This window comes from Gymnogyps californianus, chromosome 2 (genome assembly GCF_018139145.2).
Source record: "Gymnogyps californianus isolate 813 chromosome 2, ASM1813914v2, whole genome shotgun sequence".
In the NCBI taxonomy this organism is placed as follows: Eukaryota; Metazoa; Chordata; class Aves; order Accipitriformes; family Cathartidae; genus Gymnogyps; species Gymnogyps californianus.
The window spans coordinates 141,782,377-141,802,077 of NC_059472.1; the positions used below are offsets into that span (position 1 = coordinate 141,782,377).

Consider the following 19,701-nt stretch of genomic DNA (forward strand, 5'->3'; position numbering starts at 1 on the left):
TTTCAGATAGCACTCCTTTTAATAGTGTGCCTTGAATATTTACTTGAAACATGCCCAAGTCCATAGAGAAGAACAAAAGCAACCAACTTCAATTTATCCTTCTTCCCTTTTCTCATGTTTCATGCCATCCACCTCTCCAAGATCATTTTGGTTGCTAATAACAGGATTGGCGGACACCCTGCTGCATGGCTTATGGAAAGGACACATGTCACCACCAAAGATAGAGCTGGAGTTTCATGAACTCAAGTCAAGTGCATACAGAAAATAAACTTTTTCTTTATCCTTTTTGTTTCTTACTTGTTGCAGCATCTTCTTGTAACTGCCTGTTTTGCAAATATAATTTTCAAGTTGACAGTATCCTTCTAATTTGGAATTTAGGGGATTTCTAGTATTTAGTTTTGAGTCTGTTGGTTCATTCCTTTCACGTTACTAAGATTAATGTGAAAACATGAGTACAGATGAAATAGTTTCTTCAGCTGTGGAAATGTCATAGAAGATTGCATCACTCATAACAAAATAGAAAGCAAAATGATTATTACACTGTTGTAGTGCTAAACTTTGATCTAAAGGTAGTTTCTGTCCTATTCAGTAAATTCTATACAACAGGTTTTGCCAAGTAAACTTTTTGCCTCTGTAACATTAAATCCTGGTGAATTTGTCATTTAAACAGCTTTTCTGATTGAAACAGAACCCTGTGCCTGTTGAAGTGAATGATAAAATTTCACTTCATTGGGGTAGGACAAAGCATAAACTTGTGAGATGCAAAGTGGTGTGTGGTTTCAAGTTAAGAGCAAAAAGCTGTGATGTATTTTTCTTACTTGGACAGCATTCTTTTGAAGTTGTCCTGGGATTTACAGACATGCTTTTGCTATTTTTTTAAAGTATGTTGACCAGTCTTTATACTTCTATCAATTAACCTCAAATAATTCAACAAGAAACAATACATTAACTTGATAAGAACACCTGTTCAAGTTAGCTGGTTCTAGCAACATCCTGTCTATTTTATATTAATGGTTGTTTTTATCTCCTGTGCACATATTTAAGTCAATATTTATCAAATTAGTTTTGCAGATTATGACAGGGAGTTTACTTGTTTGCCACCTTGTCTTGATAAATGCATATTGATTTCTTCTTTATATTTAGGATATGATGCTTCAGCTGTTTCGGGGACTGGATTTTCTGCATTCACATCGTGTGGTGCATCGGGACCTGAAACCCCAAAATATCCTTGTAACCAGCAGTGGGCAGATAAAGTTAGCTGACTTTGGCCTTGCACGAATCTACAGTTTTCAGATGGCTCTTACCTCAGTGGTAAGTTTCTGTAGGCTTTTATTTTTCTTTTAATGCAGCAGTGTGCTTTACTCTCTGTGTTCCTGGCTTTTTATCCCATATTATAACACTGCTTCTAAAACCACCTCTGTGACTGAAGTTACTTGTGTCTCCAAAAACAATTGCTTTCCAGACAGGATTGAAGTTGTTGTGGTTACTTTGTACAAGAAATCAACTACTGATTACTGGTTCTAAATTAAATCATGACTGATTACTGAAGGATAGGTATCTGCTAGTTTTCTGAAACTCCGTCAGTCTAGCTTCTGTTGTGCTACGGACTTCTTTTGCACGTTAAGCCAGACAGGTAGGGTAAAAGTTTCTGAAGTACCTATTTTAAGATAAAACTCTTGCTGATCCCCAGGTATCTTGCCTGAAAAGATACACAGATACTTGTGAAAATGCCACACTGTCATGCCTCTGATTTTCCACCTCTGTGAATATGGGTTCGATGCTTGCTTCCATATGTTACTCAATGATTCCAAATAGGGCTGTGCTGGAGGCGGCTCAAGTGGACCTGGCAGCCAAAATCACAGCTATTTCCCAAGCCAGCTGTTAAAGAGCACCTCCAGTATCTCTAGGCCCCCTGCCACTGTTGCCCCTCTCCCAGCAGCTCTCCTGGTTGTCCTTGGCTCAGACATGAGCTCACTCCCAGAAGGGCTGGCCCTCTCCTGCATTCATGCTGGTAGAGAAGCCCTGCCAGCTCCTTGCTTTTTGACCCCATTTCCACGCTTGCTGGCCCTGCCCCCAGAATCAGCTGCTGTTAGCTTGGCACAGCATCTCTGAAGTGTATTGAAGAGTAACCATACTGCATGCATGTTGGGTGTCATTTGGTTTTGTTGCCTGCTCATGAATTTTTTTGTTTCCATTTTCTGTTCTGAGTACCACAACTGCCATGGCAGTATCACTTATGCTAAAGACAGGAAAGGGAGAACTGCTGAGAAAAGAAACTGAAAGGAGTCCACTTTGCATTTTACATCGAATTGTAGAACTAGCCTGGCTCACGTTGATAAAAAGCAATCCATTGTCATTATTAGTTACCGTAAGAGTCTTCCCATCATTGTGTGATGTAACTATGACATCCTGGGTTCCGGCTTCAGTGTGAATGAAGGCAGGAAGCAATAGAAAATTATATCATCATCTTGCTAAACATAGGAAAGTATCCTCATCACATAAAGCATATGTAAACTTGTGTTTTGGGGCTGGTTTTTTTCATTGCCTGTAGGATGTAGCCTAATCCAAAGCTGAAAGAATCTCTCTGCTGAGGTCAGTGAGGATTGATCATGTTGTAACTCAAAACAGAGCTTTGAAGAAAAGGAAAGGTTGTTCCTGAATTGCTGTAATTTTTCATTTCCCAGTTATCAGTCAGTAACAGCTTCAATGAGTATTTCTATTGATCCATAAAATTCTTAAAGCTAGAATTGCTGAGCGTTGTAAGGCTTCCAGCAGGGCGTTTTTTAAAAGTTCTGCATAAAATGAGGATAAAATATCTACAGAACTGAGCAGGAGTTTGTCCATGATCATGTAGCCTGCACAGGAAGGAAGGTCAAAAGATCCAGAAATAGAGTGCATCTACTGAGGCAAAAACGTACCAAGACCTGCTTGTAAGAGAACATTGCCAGAATTGCTATGCGAAGGATGTATGTATGCTCAAGTATCTAATACTTGTGTGCTAGAAATCACGTTTCAAAACCCATTAGCTAGTACCCTTAGCACTGCTGTGAACAAGAGTTGTTCAATCTAAGGGATTATCCACATGCAAGTTTGTACTGTGTTTGCACAAGCATTCAATTGTCATTGCAGCTATGCTAAAGAGTATTAAAACAATTGAATTATTCAGTGACCAATGACAAATGAAGTATATGGGCATAGGTGTGAATAATGGCTTTCACACCTACAACTTAGTGTATCATTATTTTCTTATTTAAAAAAACCAGCTATGACCGTGGCTTTTTAAAGTTAAAAATTTATTGGTTTTAAAACACTTAGTGTTTAACACCGTCAAAATCAACTTTTGTCTGGGTATGTAGAAACCTATAGGGGAGCGTTGCTTACAATGTGATAATGTGGTATGGTTTTAAATGTCAGTCTTCATTGCTCCTACAGACTGAGTGCTGGTTAGAAACTTTTACTAAATGTGTATTAGCTGACACAGGCCATCAGTTTTCCTTTTCTGAATGTAACTTTTACCTTTGGCTAGCTGCCTTGGGGCGCAAATTCTTTTTTTTCCTCCATTAAAACTCAGAACATGAAACAAAACTTTAAAAAAAAACCCTTCTGTTTTTTAAACACAAAGACATTCTTGACTTTACCGTTCCCAAAATAGTTTAAATTGCAGTTCTTTGCCAGGCAGTGAGTCAAACTTTCATTGACTTCAGCAGGACCATCTTTGTTTTGAAGTGTTTGCAGAAAAAAATGTTGCATTATAAAAGACAGCATATAGATACACATATATCAATTAATAAAAGTCCTAGCTTGCAAGGATTTGCTTTGGAGTTATATTGAAAAGTGATAGTGCAGACGGCCCAGTGATAAAAGGCACATGCGTGCGCTATCATTGTGATCAATACAGGGGCTCTGCAGCATTTCCTTCAGAAGAGAAGCTTACTGCAAGATAAACTACAAGAATCATCTTTTGAAGTATCAGATCATTCCCAAGACGCATCCTCATTCATTGCTCACAAAGAAACTCTTCACATGGGACAAAAAGAGCTTGCCATGAAAGTAATCCAGTAAAAACTGATCCAACCCAAGTACTCTGGGTGCTGCAAATGGTAACTTCAAAGCAGTCTCTCTCTGATAGCTGGTTATTTCCACAGAAGCCTTCTGGCAGATCAGTCATCCGGGCATATTGCTGTCATTTAAAGAAACCTCTTGATATTTCCGTCAGTGAATGAATAAAAGATTCAAACTAATGTTACGCAGGCTTGGGGGGGCAGGGTGGAGATCACTACTGCCAGCTGTGGTCAGACTGAGAACTGATACACGTCTGAAATAACAGCGCTAGAAAGAATGAGGTCGGGCGGGGGTGTCTCAGATGGTGGGTAACAGGGCACACTTTTGGTTTCACACAAAGTTGTACTCTTTTCCAAGTGTTGGTCTTAGCCCTTGGGGAAATTTTGAATAGGCTTTGTGATAACAGAGAAGCTCCATAGGACAGAGGAGGTGGATTGATGTGACTGTAATTTTAGAGTTTGATAGCAAAAGCTAATGAATGTCACTTTTTTTTCCTGGTGCAGAAAAATGGGCACTCAGTTTAACTTTCTCTGAGCAAAGGAGCAAGTGGCTGTCTGGAAAATCTGAAGTTATATTACAAAAAATAAATAAGCCATTTATCTATTTTTTACTTCTAACTGCCTTAAAGAAAGGAAGCGAAGCTGATCATGGGACACGAGAATGCTAAGTGAGATAAGTGCACGCAGTTGTGATCACAGCATCTAGGTGGAGCTGAGGCTGTCCAGCTTTTAAAACCTGACCCGCGTCAGGATCTGAGTGAAACTGGCAAAATGTTAGCATTTGTAACACACTCATAATACTTTCTTCGAAAACATGTGTGCTTTACCTTAGATGGCAGCACTACTGATGGGGGTTTGTCCCATGAAATGCAAACAAAATTGTTTTATGTCTTCCTTTTTAAAAAAACCCACTTGTGTTCAGATTTACTGAACATCAGAAGGGAAAACACATCACTTTCTCTGCTGATGCTCTAAGTTGTTGAATACTAGACTTGGCTAAATGGACGATTAAAAAGAGAAGACACAAAAAATCCTGCAGTTACTGTTAGTGAATAATTTTAGATTACGCTAGCATTTTATTTGAGTGTTTCTTCAGGATAAAAACTTTCCATCCATTTCTGGCAGTCACTTCAGCACAAATGGTTTACATGTCACATCATGCAGGAACTTGGATTTCATTTTGTTGGTATAGTAGCAAGGAAGCATAAAATAATTTTCACTAACTCGGCTTACTTTGTAAAAATAAATATATAAAATAGTTACAGCAGCAAAAACAACAACCAAAAAAAGATTGAAAAACCCTCTTCCAAAGAGGAACGAGTGCTTTCCTGTTTTCTGCCCACTGTTGCATTGTAATTTTCTAATAAATGCCACCTGTTAGTAGATAACGTGAATGTAAACTCTCGTCTGAACTAATATGATAGTTGAGAGCATAGTCAAAGAACTTTCTTTTGCTTTGCCTTGTTTTGGGGGTTTTTTCCCCCCTTTTTTCCATGGCCACCTCTTCCTGATACTACGCTTCCCAAAATCCGCATGTTTATTTGTATGTAATACACCCTGCCGAGTCCATTCCTATGTTGGGTATGTTCCAGCAGACCTGGAGTCTGTTGCAGTACAGCTTTAACCTGAGATGCATTGGGTATCCCTAAATGGACCTGATTCAGCGATCTATTTAAAGCTCGCAGTTAACATCAAACATAGGAGTAGACCTATAGAAATTAATCAAGCACCTGCCTCTGGTGAATCAAAGTCAAAATCTGGGCTGTGTTAAGGAGTGCCCTAATGGAATCAGTACAGTGACACTAGATTTTATCTCATACATAATTTGATAAGAGCATAAATCTTCCTCCCTCTGACAGGTGGAAGTGACATTGTTTTGGTATGCACTGAGCCTTCACTGTTGTGAGGAAGCACATCACCTTAGATCTGAGCCCCAATCTCCAGTTCCTTCTTCATGGTGCATTTCTCCAGTCCACCCAAATGTCCCTGAAAAGGAAAATGAGTCACAGACAGACATTGAGAGGATCAAAATATGTGTTGTTGAGCTTGTCAGTGCTGCTCCTGAAAGGTTGTGGCTATTTAGGAATGCAGTATGATTAAATTGGTTGGCTTATTTAAGAAAAATCTGTCTTCCCTACTAACACAGAGTTCTGCATAAAAAGTCCATGTATCTGGCTTTTTGGAGAAACGAGTGAATTTCTCTGATATTTTAACATCTGGATAGCTGAAGGAATCTTTATTGCATCCTCCCAAACACCCTATAGGAAAGTTATTTCCATCGCATAAAATGAGTCATTTATCTCCAGAGCCATCTTAAGAACAAAAATCATTATCAGCACATTGACAGTAAAGTCTACAGCTGACTAAAAACATTTTAATATATATTTACCTTGACTTCACTCAGATCAGATGTTCACTAAGAGGGCTCAGTTTTATATGAAAATAACAATGAAAAAACAGATTGCTCAATGTCACAATATTATCAAAGGGCAATACAGAAATACACGTGGACAAAGTTAGGAAATCAGAATAGAAGTTTCTTTTATTCATCTGCATTATGATCATATAAGATCATTTTCAAAACTGACTATGAATTTTTGTTGCCCATTGTAAGAAACTTTAAAGTTTTTAAGACCTGTCTGGAAGAGCAGTACTAGCAGCTCTCATCGAGAGACAGAGGATATATGGCAAGGTTGTTATTTTTAGAAACACATCCTAGAGATAATATTCTAAGGGTGCCATTTCACAGTCAGCATAAGTAGATGTAACATTTCTACTGCTGCTGAAAGGATGGTCCTGCTTTTGAGAACACACTCCCATCACTTCCCTTGCGTCGGCATTAATGGTTGCACCCTTGCAGTCCGACTGAAAATGAGCCCCATAAAAAGTAGTTATTCCTTTTCAGGTGGATTAGCGGATGCAAATCACTGCGCAGCCACATGGGTGAAAGCACTGACACACAGGGGAGGGTGAGCAGAAAGATGGGGTCATCCACTCCGTAGACACCACAGTCTTAGATTTGTTGGAGTCAGTTATGAAACCACATCTGAAGTCTTCAGCTGAGGACTCAAATAACTAAACTAACTCAAAGGCGGAAATGTTTTTCAAAACCTCACAACTCATGCTGACTTACACTGTTTTGACGATGTTAGATGAACCAGTTACCGGTTCATTTAAGGCTCTTACTGTATCCGACTTTAACAAAACTTCTAAGGGTATCTGTATCGATGTTTGAAGTATTTTTTACCCCCTCAGTGCCAAGGCCTGGGTTCAGGGCTCTGTGCTGTTCCTCCGCAGCTGATGCCACAACTCACCCTCGAGACCTGTCAGGAATGCAGGGAATGCAACCCTCTGCTCTGATTCAGGCCCAGGTTTATCATGAACCATAAAAAGCCTATCTTTTAATCTTTCAAAGAAAGTAAATTATTTCACAGTAAACAAGCAAATTGGCTCCCCATGAGAATATTTTCTGTGCCAGAAAACTCCTTTTCAGAGCTGCAAACATTAGAATATATATCATGTGATGACAGAGTTTGTCCACACTGAGCTGAGCATGTTTTGCAGCCCTGCTGCTGCACCAGTGCAACCTTGCAGAATAAATTTACCTTGTGCTGGCGGAAAAAGGGAAGAAAAGGTACAACTTCAAGCACAGTTCATATCAGAACAAAGGAAGTTTCTGCTGGGCTGGACCAAAGGTTGACTGTGCGCACTACCAAAGGATAATGTCCAACAGAGGATGCTTAGGAAGGAGACTAAGAACCAGCTTTCAGCAATCAGAAATGTAGCAATTTCCAGTGCTGGAGATTGTATCTGGATCATCGTCTGTAATAATTACTGAAGTACCCATCCTCCATAAATTAATCTACTTTGAACTATTTATACTTTGGGCTGCAGTTAATTTCTGCACTGTAAAACTCTTTATTTTGTTTTAAATCTGACACCTGATAATTTTACTTAGGTTCCTCTTAATTCTGCTTTTGTGAGGCATTCCCTTTTCACCTCTGGGTGAAATTTGGTACTCTTTTGCAGCAGTACAGTTCCATTGGTGCGAGAAAAATGTACTCAGTGCAAATAGGCCTTCACATGTTGACATGAAGATAAAATGAAATGTATTTTTTTCTTTTCTGTTCTCTTTATTTTCCTTCTCTTTCACTTAAGAAGATACAGTAGATATTGTTAGTAATGGTACGGTACTGACTTACAGTTTTCATACAAATATCTGGTGAACAGACTTTAGGATGTAGAACTGAATTTATAAGGAACAGACTGTGCTCAGTCTGCTGAAAAAATGGGGGGGAGGTTGTAAAAGGGGGAAAGAAAGGGAGAAAATTACTACTGTATATTTTCTTTATACTATAAAAGAGCATCATGCTGTTGTGTGACTGTACTTCTGTTTTCAAATATAAAAATACGTGGTGCATTTCCCCACCCAGAGATTTACATCTTCTTTGTACTATTTTTCTGTTGATTTAAGCGGGTTTGTTTTTACATCTACTCCCAGCGATAATTGAGTGGGTTGGATTGTAAAAACAATTCGATTGTTTGACAAGGTCTCTCCCTGTGTATTTACAAAACTGTTCCCACATAATTTCAAACCATCCTGAAACACTAAAATACGGCCTCAGGTTATGCTCTTATCAGAGCATACAGGATAAGCAGGCATGGGCCTGTTTGGTACTTGAATGTGAGACAGCCAAAGGAAGAGGAGCAGAGAAAGTAGCATACTCTCCTCGGAGCTCGTGCTATTCCAGAGTGAAGGCAGGTGTCTGTACACTGCTGACAGAAATGCTCTTAGGGCTTAATATATAATAAAAATGAGTCGCTGACAGGGTTTTGCAGTGACAGGGAAGTATCCGTAAATTTCCTCTGTGCAGTGGCCGAAGTCCTGCTGTAGAAGGTACTTCTAACTGAAAATTCCCTTGTGCAGGTACACCCAAGGAAATTTCTCTTAGCCTAACAATATTTAGTACTTATTCAGTGTTGCTGGTGTGGAATTCTAGAGCTCAAAAGCAGAAGAGACATGAAATCATCCAGTCCTTTTGTGAATCAGGCAAGATTGTTCTCTGTTATGTCATTTCTAATGTTTTGCCCATGTTAACTTTAAATGTGCCAAGAAATAGGGATTCCATCGCTTCCCATGGGAGCCTGTTCCAAAACCTCTATATAATCACTCTCAGAAAGTTTCCTTGATGTCCAGCCTTCTTAATTTAACTCCATTATATTCTTTGTTATTATATGCTGAATGGTAGCAGATGGCCAAGGCCGTGTAGTTGGCTCCCTGCATTAGAGAAATCAGTTACATATTGCTGTATACATTCGTCCCTGCAAAATGTGAAAAGATAATTCATTTGATAAACACTGGAAGTATAATAGTCCTAGATTATCCAGATTTCAGTAAATTATAGGGCACCAATGAATTAAGCTAGATTTCTCTAGACTTCCCATCTTCTAGAACTAAGTGGACAAATCCAGAGGAAAATATGTTATGCTAAAACAATTATTGAGCTACAAGGTGAATTCCTCATTTTTGAGGATCTTACAGATAACTTGGTAACAAGTTGCAGAGATCACAGGCAGGCTATGAGTCACTGTTTAGATGCATGAAAAGGGCAAATGGAAATTTAGACTGTTACGTGTAGGATATTTTATTAGAAATAGGAAAATACTGATGCCACAACACAAATTAGTTGATCAGACCTCATCTAGAATACTGTAAGCTGTTCAGTTTCTCTGTGGTTGAGAGATGATTTTGGACAGGAACAGACACGGGGAAGGACAGACTTCTGCCTAACGATCAGGGAAGGGGGGAAACTATTTTCTGCAAGGCAAGAAGAACCTGACTTAATTTAACAAAATGAATCGTGAGAGTAGATACAATTGATATCTAAAAACATCAGGAAGGAGCCAGAGAGGGAGAACAAGAGTTAAAAAAACAATGGTGGCATGAGAACTAGTTAGTTTAAACTGGGCTTAAATAACTTTAGACAGGAAGTTAGAAAACAAGTAGTGGGATTCTGAAGCAGCCTACAGTAGGACCAGTACAGGCAAGAAATATAACTGATTTTGAGAGACAGCTTGATGAATGTCTGTGATGCAGTTGGCAAATCTTGATGACTGAGGCACTCCACTCCAGTTCCTTATCTCTGTATTTGCCCATTCAAGATTTCATGTGCATTATATAGTCAACTTTATCAAAGAGATGCAGTTCATGAGCTCCACCCTGAATGGAAACAGCTTTCAGCAGGTCAGATGGATTGGCATAAATGTCAGAGCAAAATCATTTTCCAAAGAAAGAAATGGTAAGCTACTTAGCTTTATTAAGGTGAGATGGAGCAAATAGTGCAGATGGTCTCATAAACCAAAGGAGGCTATAGTTAAAATAAAGGCTAGCATGAGAGCAGAAAGAATTAAAATGAGATATGAAACAGAGAGACACTCCACTAAAGAAGCAAAAAGACAACTGGAAGTTTCCCAAATAGGGATGAAAGATGATCTGAAGGCAAAAAATGGAATCTTTGTTGGGACAGCAAGTTGAAAAAGTCCAGATGGAGTGGAAAGTCTGGTTGCAACGTTCCCCATCTGGAAATGGGATGAACCTGGCAAGTCACGTCAGTGAATGACAACCAACCTGACTGCTGAAAACTTGATCAGAAGGCTTTCCGTGAAACATGGGATGCCAGAAAAGCTTGGATAAACTTGGAACTGGCTAACAGAAATAAGCTGCAACAAGGACTTGAGCTGAAAAATCAGCACATGAAAGTAAGCAGAAACATAGGCTACTGTGGAAGTAAAGTGAACACCTGGATGTAAAAATGAACCTGTCGGGAGACTGTGTGCTTATTATTCTTTTACTTAGTGTGCATCCTGCAGACTTACATTTTCCCAGCTCAAATAATAGAAATGCCTACTGAAAATCCCAGGGAAGCTGGCTTCAGCATTGTACTCTATATGAATGGTGAGGAAAAGGAGCAGAAAGGAGCACTTCTGGTAGCCTTTCTAGGTAGCCCAGCTCTGATGGTGCTTCAGAATTTACACTCAGCCTCAGCTGTTCAGATCTGCTATAAGGCCATGATATCTATGTCAAGGACAGCCATCAATCTGAGTGGGCTTGGATACTACTAAGAGCTAGAGAGAGGAAGAAGAGAGGACACTTGCATTCTTACAACACGCAGACACCACAGAGCCTGACAAGACACATTAGCAGTGATTGGGGTTTGCAGTCAAGGTAAAGCAAAGAAGCCAAAGGCACTCTGGGGATCTGTAAGATTTGCCACAGAAATTGAATATTTTCTTATTGAAAGGAATCAGAAGATGATACAGCTACCACAGAATCTGCTTGTCTGAAACTCTAGGAGAACAGTTCTATGTTTAAAAGACAATGGAAAAGGAGATTCTGATCTGATAAATTGCATTTGTAGGTAAGTAGAAAAAATATTATATTTTGTTTATAAAACAAGAAGAATTGACATCAGTGCCAAGATTAAGAAATAATTCAGTTAAATATAAGTGTCATGAAAGATAACTGCAGAATGCTTTTCAAAAATACAAAACCAGCCAGGACATAATTAGTATATACCAAAAACTCCCAATATAGTTCAGGAAATTCCTCCAGACTGCAAGTCAGACCTTGGAGGTACAAGCAGTGGCATGAGTTTTTGTTTAGGTCAGACAGATGAGTAGCAGTAGTCAAAACTGATCTATTAAAATGTATAACTGGCTCTATGAAATGTGCAGAAGGGTCATAAATTAGTTACTGAATGAGACATGCTAAAACATTGAAGCAGGAGATTTGAAAATAAAACTTCTAGTTGTTCTGAAATGCACACAGAAGTTGTCCATTGCAAAACTGAGACAACTGAATTTGAAAATGGAGTCTTTAGAATTCAAGTGCAAATCGGAACAGCTAAAGTAACGGATAAACTACTGATTGCTTTGGATTTTGCTCTCTCTGTAATGAATGCAAGGCAAAGTTCTACAGATACAGTCTATGAAAATACCCTTTAAACTTGTGATCAACATGGAAGAACTAATTTGTGGGCAATTGGTTTGCAGTCAGCAAGTTGTTCTGCTCTCCAGGGCAACTATCGTAATGACATAGGCATCTTGTAGTAGCTTTCCAGTAAAGAAGAAAAAAAACCAAATAACTGCATACTATTTGAAGACTCAGTACATTTTTGCTTTTAAAGTTCAGATTTATTTGAAACAGGATCAAAGTTTTGATCATTTGCTGAGCTTGAGTGACAAAGAGCAGATGATAAAAAGAAAAAAACAAAAACAGCTAGCATTACAAAACATGAGCAATGAATCTAGTAAGCACAGATACAGGAGAAAACTCTGATGCAAAAAAGGAGGGAAAGCAACCACCTGCAAGTTCATGCTGATTGTGTTCTAAGGTCATGTTGTAGATTTAAAAGAGGAATAACAGAGTAGGGACTTTCTGCTTAGGAAGCAGGAGATATTTTTTTGGATTTAACGAAGATATAAGTTGTACTGTGTGGGCCCCATGCAAGATTGTAACCATGGAAACCTGCCATGTAAACAGCTAGTTCATTGTTGACCAGCAGGAAAGAAGAAATAAGTCTTGAAGAAATATGTAGAGACAGAGATGTGCCTTCAGCTAGTTCTTGGGCTTTACCCTTAGCTATGATTCAGAAGAATTTGACAGCACCATATTTTCTATGGCTACTAACATCCAAAATTAACACTGTTAACTTAAAAGAATTATTGTTTATTACAATTAATAAATAGTACCCTTAATGCTGTAGTACTTGGTTTTCACCTTGACTGTTAGCAGTAGATAATGTCAAGCGGGTCCAAAGGATGGGGAAAGTACAGTAACTATCCAAAAAACTTTGGAGCCAATTCAAAGCAAGAGGTCTTTGGCTGGGACAAGTCGAGTAGCTAGTGGAAAAGGCAGTCCACAGTATTTCTTTCTCGTATTCTGCACAGATTCATCTGCTGTACTTAAGGTAAATGACCTGGTTTTGGAAGAAACGTTTCAACAGCTTTATTCCTAGCACAAATTATCTGAAAATACATATATTCTGTTCTGCAGAACAGGAGGAAGAATGCCTAGTGGATGGTGAGTTGCTTCCAAAAGAGGTCTTCTACCTTGCACACACAATCTATGAATGGGGGAGTTTCCACTGAACAAGGACCTTGCAGCTGTACAGAACTGTCAACTCCACAGCCACCCACCTGTACGGAGCATTGCGTTCCTGTTACAGAAAGTTTATTTATGCATTGACCAACATTGCAAAATTATTTTAGGTGAAAAGCTGTGTAAGTGAACAAAAGAGTAAGACTTTTTAAGTTTCAGTGTTGGAAATGGTTCTTATGAGTTCTTCTCCCTTTGCCTATCCCTTTTCAAAACCCCTTCAAAACCCTTTTTGGCTCATACCGGGCACAAATTCTAGAGCTTAAAAGTTCCATGGCAATATTGACGCAGAAACACCACAGACTTAGATGATGATCTCAGGAGTATGGAAAGATCTTATGCCACTCAATAAAACCCAAACCCCATCTCTACAGTATCTTCACTGTCATTTCTATGAGAGAAAGTTTGAGGATAGGACAGATTGAGTGCCTTGGTGAAGTTCTGATTGCAAGCGTGGCCCTAAGTGGAACTGTGAGGAATATGTTGGCAAAGAAACGTGCATCGTCAAAAGATTTTTATTTTCTCCTTTCATGTAGTTTACAGAAGGATAAATGTTTATGGCTTATCCACTGGGACAGCTGGAATGATCCACTGTTCAGTTAAAAGCTTCCCAGACGAGAGCATCATGATATGTGAAAAGTTGTTTGGCAGGTGGAATTGTAGTATCATCTTTGGATAACACAACGATGGTAGCAGATGGTAGTAGTCTGGAAGTTAAAGATGAGATACAGAATCAGCAAGGATTGGGGAGAAACAACAGGTGATAACTACAGGTATCAGTGAAAGAAAGATTCAGTTGTGCTTGTTAAACTGTCGCACATTTTGGGATTGGGAAATCCGTGCTGAAACTAAAGGAAGAATTTTACTCAGTGGAGAGCGCAGAGAAGATGGAAAACAAGTGCAGGATATGCCATGGTTGTATGGCAAAGAAGTTTCTTCCCAAGAGAAAGACAGATCCAGCTTGCTACAGTATCACTGAGAGTAGCAGTGAAGCACGTGGCTGCTGATGTGTTTGGACCTCAGCATGGAGGAAGCCCCTCAGTCAATATTAGCTGTTAGCAGTAGGCCATTTTTTGAGATGGCTGAGGATACACAAAGCAAGGAACCAAGAGTTGACAGTAGCAGACATTGTAATGAATTAATTCTTCACTAGGTGCAGGATCCCAGGCAAATTGCACACAAACATAAGGAAAAAATTCTGTCAGGAATCTGCAATTTTGAAACTTGTCAGTCAAAGCTGGAGTTTAGCTGTGTATCTTTGTAGAACAGCACAAAAGGGACTGGAATCAGCATATAATATTCATTCTGATAGCACACAGAAGTCATTAAAGCTATAGTGTGCCTCAGCATTCATTATGTCTAGGTATGAGCTAATGATCTACATTTATGTCATGCACACTGCATGGATCTGCAGGGACCATGATTCTCCTGACAGGAATCAGAGAGATTTGGACCACTTGGTTGATGCAGAAACTGTCCTAATTTGGAGGAGCTCACATCTTTCTGAGGAAAAACTGGTGATAATCTCTCACAAGTTAAAAATGCCCAATGGCTTACAACATGTGCAAAAGCTTTTAAAAAGGGGTGTTGATACTGTCCCAGAGGGCTAGGAGAAATTAGGGGGTAAAAATCAATACTGAAGAAATTCAGAGAGTACTACTGTCCAATGCTGACCTGAATAAATGGAGTGGTGAATAGGAAGCCAATAGATAGATCCCATAGTAAACTCAGCATTGTCCAGCCAATCCCCACTGAGCATCTATCAAATATATATACATGCTGCCAAAACAAAGTTGAAAAAACTGTAGTAGTGATACATTCCCAATTAGGATAAAACTACCAAGGTGTATCCCTGTGTCCCAGACAACCTAGTATTGTTAAAAGCAAAAACCATTTCTTGGGGATATGTGAGAAATAGTTGAAATGAAATTGGACAAAGGAAGAAAAACTCTAAGGGGACTTGGAAGGCTGTATGAAGAATATCTCCTGGCATAGAAATACTGTAAGTGGGATTTATCTGACCAAATGTAGACATCTAACTAAGCTAGTCCACTGAGTACGTAGCCTAGTAGTAATCAAAGGAGATCTCCTAATCAGTGTAATCAGTAACGTGAAGAGTGAGTTATCTCCGCTTAAAGAAGACAGTTAACATAGGTTGGATTAATCAGACTCTAAAAGTACCTACTTCTTTCCACTGACTGTCCCGGGTGTCAAGTTCAGATGTGAACATCTACACGGTATTCAGATCTGAAGTCAGCCAAGATGAATCCAGCCCAAGTCAATCCTGATACCATTGCCATTTGGGCTCTTGGTGAGTCATAAAGAACATCACTATCAAGGATTCCATCAAGATATGGGCAGAGCTGAGACAGCTCCTGGTGAAATGAAGTCTAATTGAAGCATAAAAACAGTGGTATGTTTTGGATAAATCTGTAAAAGCAATTAAGCACTTTTGTGGAATATATAGCTGAAATAATAAGAACCACCACCTAAAATACATGACATATGCAAGGCCTGTTAGGAATCTAAGCTATGTGGGTGAGCAGGTTTGACTGAAATCTGAATGGAAATGCAGAAGGGCCAGCGGTGTTTGAGAAGGTATCTGTGAGAGTGAGAGAAACAATGGAAAGCAGTGCACAAATACATACACACACAGAAGTCACACACAGCCATCAATAGGAACATATACAGCAAAATGTCGAGAAAGCTGAGAGGTTCTGGGTGGAGTATTTGGAATAAGTCCTAGAGGAAAACTGTATCCTCCTGTTTGATTTGTTCAGGGAAACAGGATTTTCTACACCTTTTTTATGAAGCAAAACAAAGAAATACATGACTTCCATCATCACTTCATGTCTTCTTGCCCCTCCTCACCTAGCGTATAAAAAATTAATCTGTAAGTCCCCTATTTTGATTAAATTTTCAGGCAGAAGGCACTATAAACTAATACAGCCTGAGAATGTTGTGTCTTTGAAAAGCATGGAATGTTTTTCTTCTGTGTATACATTGTTATATACATAGCAGAAAGATTTTGGGTGTAAGAAAATGCAAGGCCTAAGTCTGTGAGAATCTTACTACCCCTAAAAGTAAGGTATGAGCTTGAAAATGAAAGCCATCAGGAGCTGCCAGTGTATAATATCTTTGGGAGTACCGTAAATCAGTTGAGAATTTCTAGAGTGGTATAAATGTCTCATACTACCCGTTACGGCAATAGTTTTCAGAGAATAATTAAGTAGTATTTTTTAATCCACTTGGAATATCAATAACATTGAGATAGATGCAAACTAAGTGCTAGTTTGGTGTTAAGGGACAAGCTGCCTGAGCACTCACACACCAATCAAGGAGTCGCACACACACCACCTGAGACTTTAACTGCTAGGACCGGAATCCCTTTGCAGCAGGTGACTCCAGTGAGCCGACGGGTGCCCCTTTCAACTCCTTGCACACACACACTCACTCTCGGGTGCTTCTTCTTCCCTCAGGCTCAACCCTAGGCTCCCAGAAGCAGAATCTCTAATCAAGGCCTTCAAAATAAAAAGCGTAATTTAGTCTCGCTATGGTGCAGAAATTCAGACAGCTCAAGCTGGGTGCCTCCGGAGAAGGACACCAATCACTAAAATCCCTGGGCAATTATACCCTTACAATCTAAATTCCCGCCCCTCACACCATAGTCTGGTCCAATAGTAATATTTGGGTCTGGGGTCATCTTCTCTCTCGTTGGGTCCTTGTTCTCATCTCTAGGTGGGTTCTTTCTCTTTCCTGTTTTTTTTAGGCTAGTTGTTACTATGTCTCCTTTTCCTGGCTCAAACTGGCTCTGGGGCTTTCTGAATCTTCTTATTCCTCCAATCAGGGAATAGGTCAACGTTAAGCAAAAGCATTAAGCAAGCTATGAGTTCTGCTTTATCATGAACAACTACTTTTAAGCAGCTAACAAAGTCCTTAAAGCACTCCAAAACATATTAACAGCCTCTATAACTGATATACATTCCTATGCTATTATAGCCTCACAATCTTATCCCATTATTGCCACGTGCTGTTTACATCTTGTTCAGGTGTGGTCCACATGCTCACGTAGCTCAGCTTTGCCACCATTCCCAACATCTCTGCTAGCACCACTTCTACTGACTGGCTCCATGCAACAGGCAAACTAGCTATTTAGTTCACTCTGGCATAAAGCCTGGCACTTCTTAGGTGATGGTGAACAAAAATTTTAGCTCTTTTACAGGGTTCACTACCAAGTATGGAAAACAAGTCGTTTTTTCACAAAATGTTAAGATCGTTCATGGAAACCCAGTTGTTTCTGAGTTTTTTGAAGTGCTTTCTATTGAACAGTGTGACTGAGTTCTTCAAGTGCAAGAAAGGAGCATGGCACAGTTTTCATGTTAGAGCACATAGAGTCAAGTTGAAGGTTTTGAAATTCCAGTGAAAAAACAGATAGGAGAACCTTTGAATATTTTTTAATTTGGGGGGGTACTTTTTCAGATGTTCTGTTGGAATCAAAGTATAATCAAACACACTTTTCCTGACTATTCTGTATTTTTAAACAGCTTCAATGTGAGTACCTGAGTAAATTTCTGCTAATATTCACTAAGAGTAATATATATTTCTAATGTTCATTAGAGGCATTGCAGTTTTGGCTACCTTGCAAATATATTATTGATCACTTCAAAGAATATGCTTCCATCACTGGTACTGTAATTTCAATGACAGTACATCTCAGAAAAAGATTTAGCTGATGCTTTTTAACCCTGCTTTATTTGGATATACATTTTCCACACGGTGCTTACATGGACTGCTTCGTATTGCATTTGCATGGACAGAACCAACGAAGTAATTCTTAAAATGCAGAAGATGATTGCTGGAAAATTTGAAAATCTTGGTGCGCAGTTTAGTATGCTGGGTTGATCTGAGTGCCATGTTACATTAAGAAAAAACATATCTCAAAACATGCTTAGTATAGCATCTAAACAGAGAAGATCAGAGGTAGATATGTATCTTCTTAATGTAATGGTATTTTCCTTAATTTTGTTTACATATTTATATTCTGGCTCCATAAAATGAAAACCAGCTTGGAAACAAAGCTTAAAAATTGGAAGCGCTTTACTGGTTTACATTTTTTTATGGCTATTGGAGTAGGTCGTAATAGCCACATACTTCAGCTGGTATAAATCAACATGGCTTCATCGAACTAAGCCAATTTATAAGGCGAATAAGAGGATCTGTCTTTAAATCAACAGTGAATATTTTGCATTTGGTTTATTTTTATTTTATATTTAAATTTACTTGATTGTCTTTTTGTTTCTCTTTCACTGTCTGATGCTGCTCAGACACTATTGCTTTGAAATGAATGGGACTATTTAAGTTAATAAAGACGCAGCTGGCACTGCGTAGATTCAGTGCTATGAAGCTATGGATAGATTTAAGTGATTTGTGACACTAAAGACATCCTGCACCTTATGTAATTTAAACACCCAAAGAATTAAATAAGGAGGGGCCTGTGCACGATATCAGTTCTTGTGGGAAAATATGCTTCAGTGACTTACTGGCACTGGTTTTGGAATGTGGCATTTAAAAGTACCTTTTTACAGTGGGAAAGAATTTGATCAAGAATAAACAGTCTGACCTTGTTAAATGGACCAAAGTCTGTGCATAACCTAGTTCCAGAAAACTAGTTTTCACCAGTCTGTGAAAAAAAAAAAATCAGTTTATAAAAAACGCAACTAGATTTTCTAGAGAAAAAATTATGTACATGGAACAGAGTGAAAAAAAAATTTTATTCAACTACGACTTCTCTGGTTTGTGGGAAGTTGGCTGTGAGCTTTAAACATGGTTCGAACCATTATTTCAGAGGACATTAAAAGCAGACAGTATCATACACTGTAGCCAGATCAATTGAAGTCATATATGGGATAAGTGAATAATTTTCAACAGAAATCAAGGCCATTTGTATTACCATCAATATCTGAAAATGTAAAAACTGTGAGTTTGTAGTAAAACTGAATTTATAATATGAGCTAAGTTTTAAACACGAAGCTTGGTATCTCCAGACATAGTCACTTGACTAGCAAGAATCCTTTGATACAAACGAAGAAGAAAAAATGTGGAGCAAGAAAATGACTCCATTTTGGTTTTAGCTTCAACTTTTGCTGATGGTGAACTGGCACACTGTCGTTGAATCTCCATGGTATGAAATCCTAGCTTCAATGCAGTCAATGGAAAACATCCCTTTAACTTCATTGTGGCCAGGATCTCATTCCAGGTTTTCGTGTTCTATTTGAAAAATACAGACACTTTCTCTGAACAAATATTCAAGCTGCTTTGGAGGAGTGGAGTATACAGAGAACAGCAATGACCATTGGAAATGGTATTGATATAAGTGCCTATCCAGTTCATAGGCTTTGGCCACAGAATTCTCACAGGTACTTTGTAGGATAAGAATACAACCTCTTTTTTTTTTTTCACCTAGTGTTAACACAACAGTGTCAA

General features: G+C 38.8%; 1 protein-coding gene across 1 annotated transcript in view; it reads left to right on the top strand.

Moving 5' to 3' along the window:
* CDK6 (cyclin dependent kinase 6) overlaps nucleotides 1-19,701 on the top strand; it is a 128,599-nt gene that overhangs the window by 54,894 nt on the left and 54,004 nt on the right. Inside the window, exon 3 of the mRNA XM_050891876.1 lies at nucleotides 1,144-1,311. Coding sequence (XP_050747833.1) covers nucleotides 1,144-1,311 — 168 coding nt within the window. The remainder of the gene's footprint in view (nucleotides 1-1,143; nucleotides 1,312-19,701) is intronic.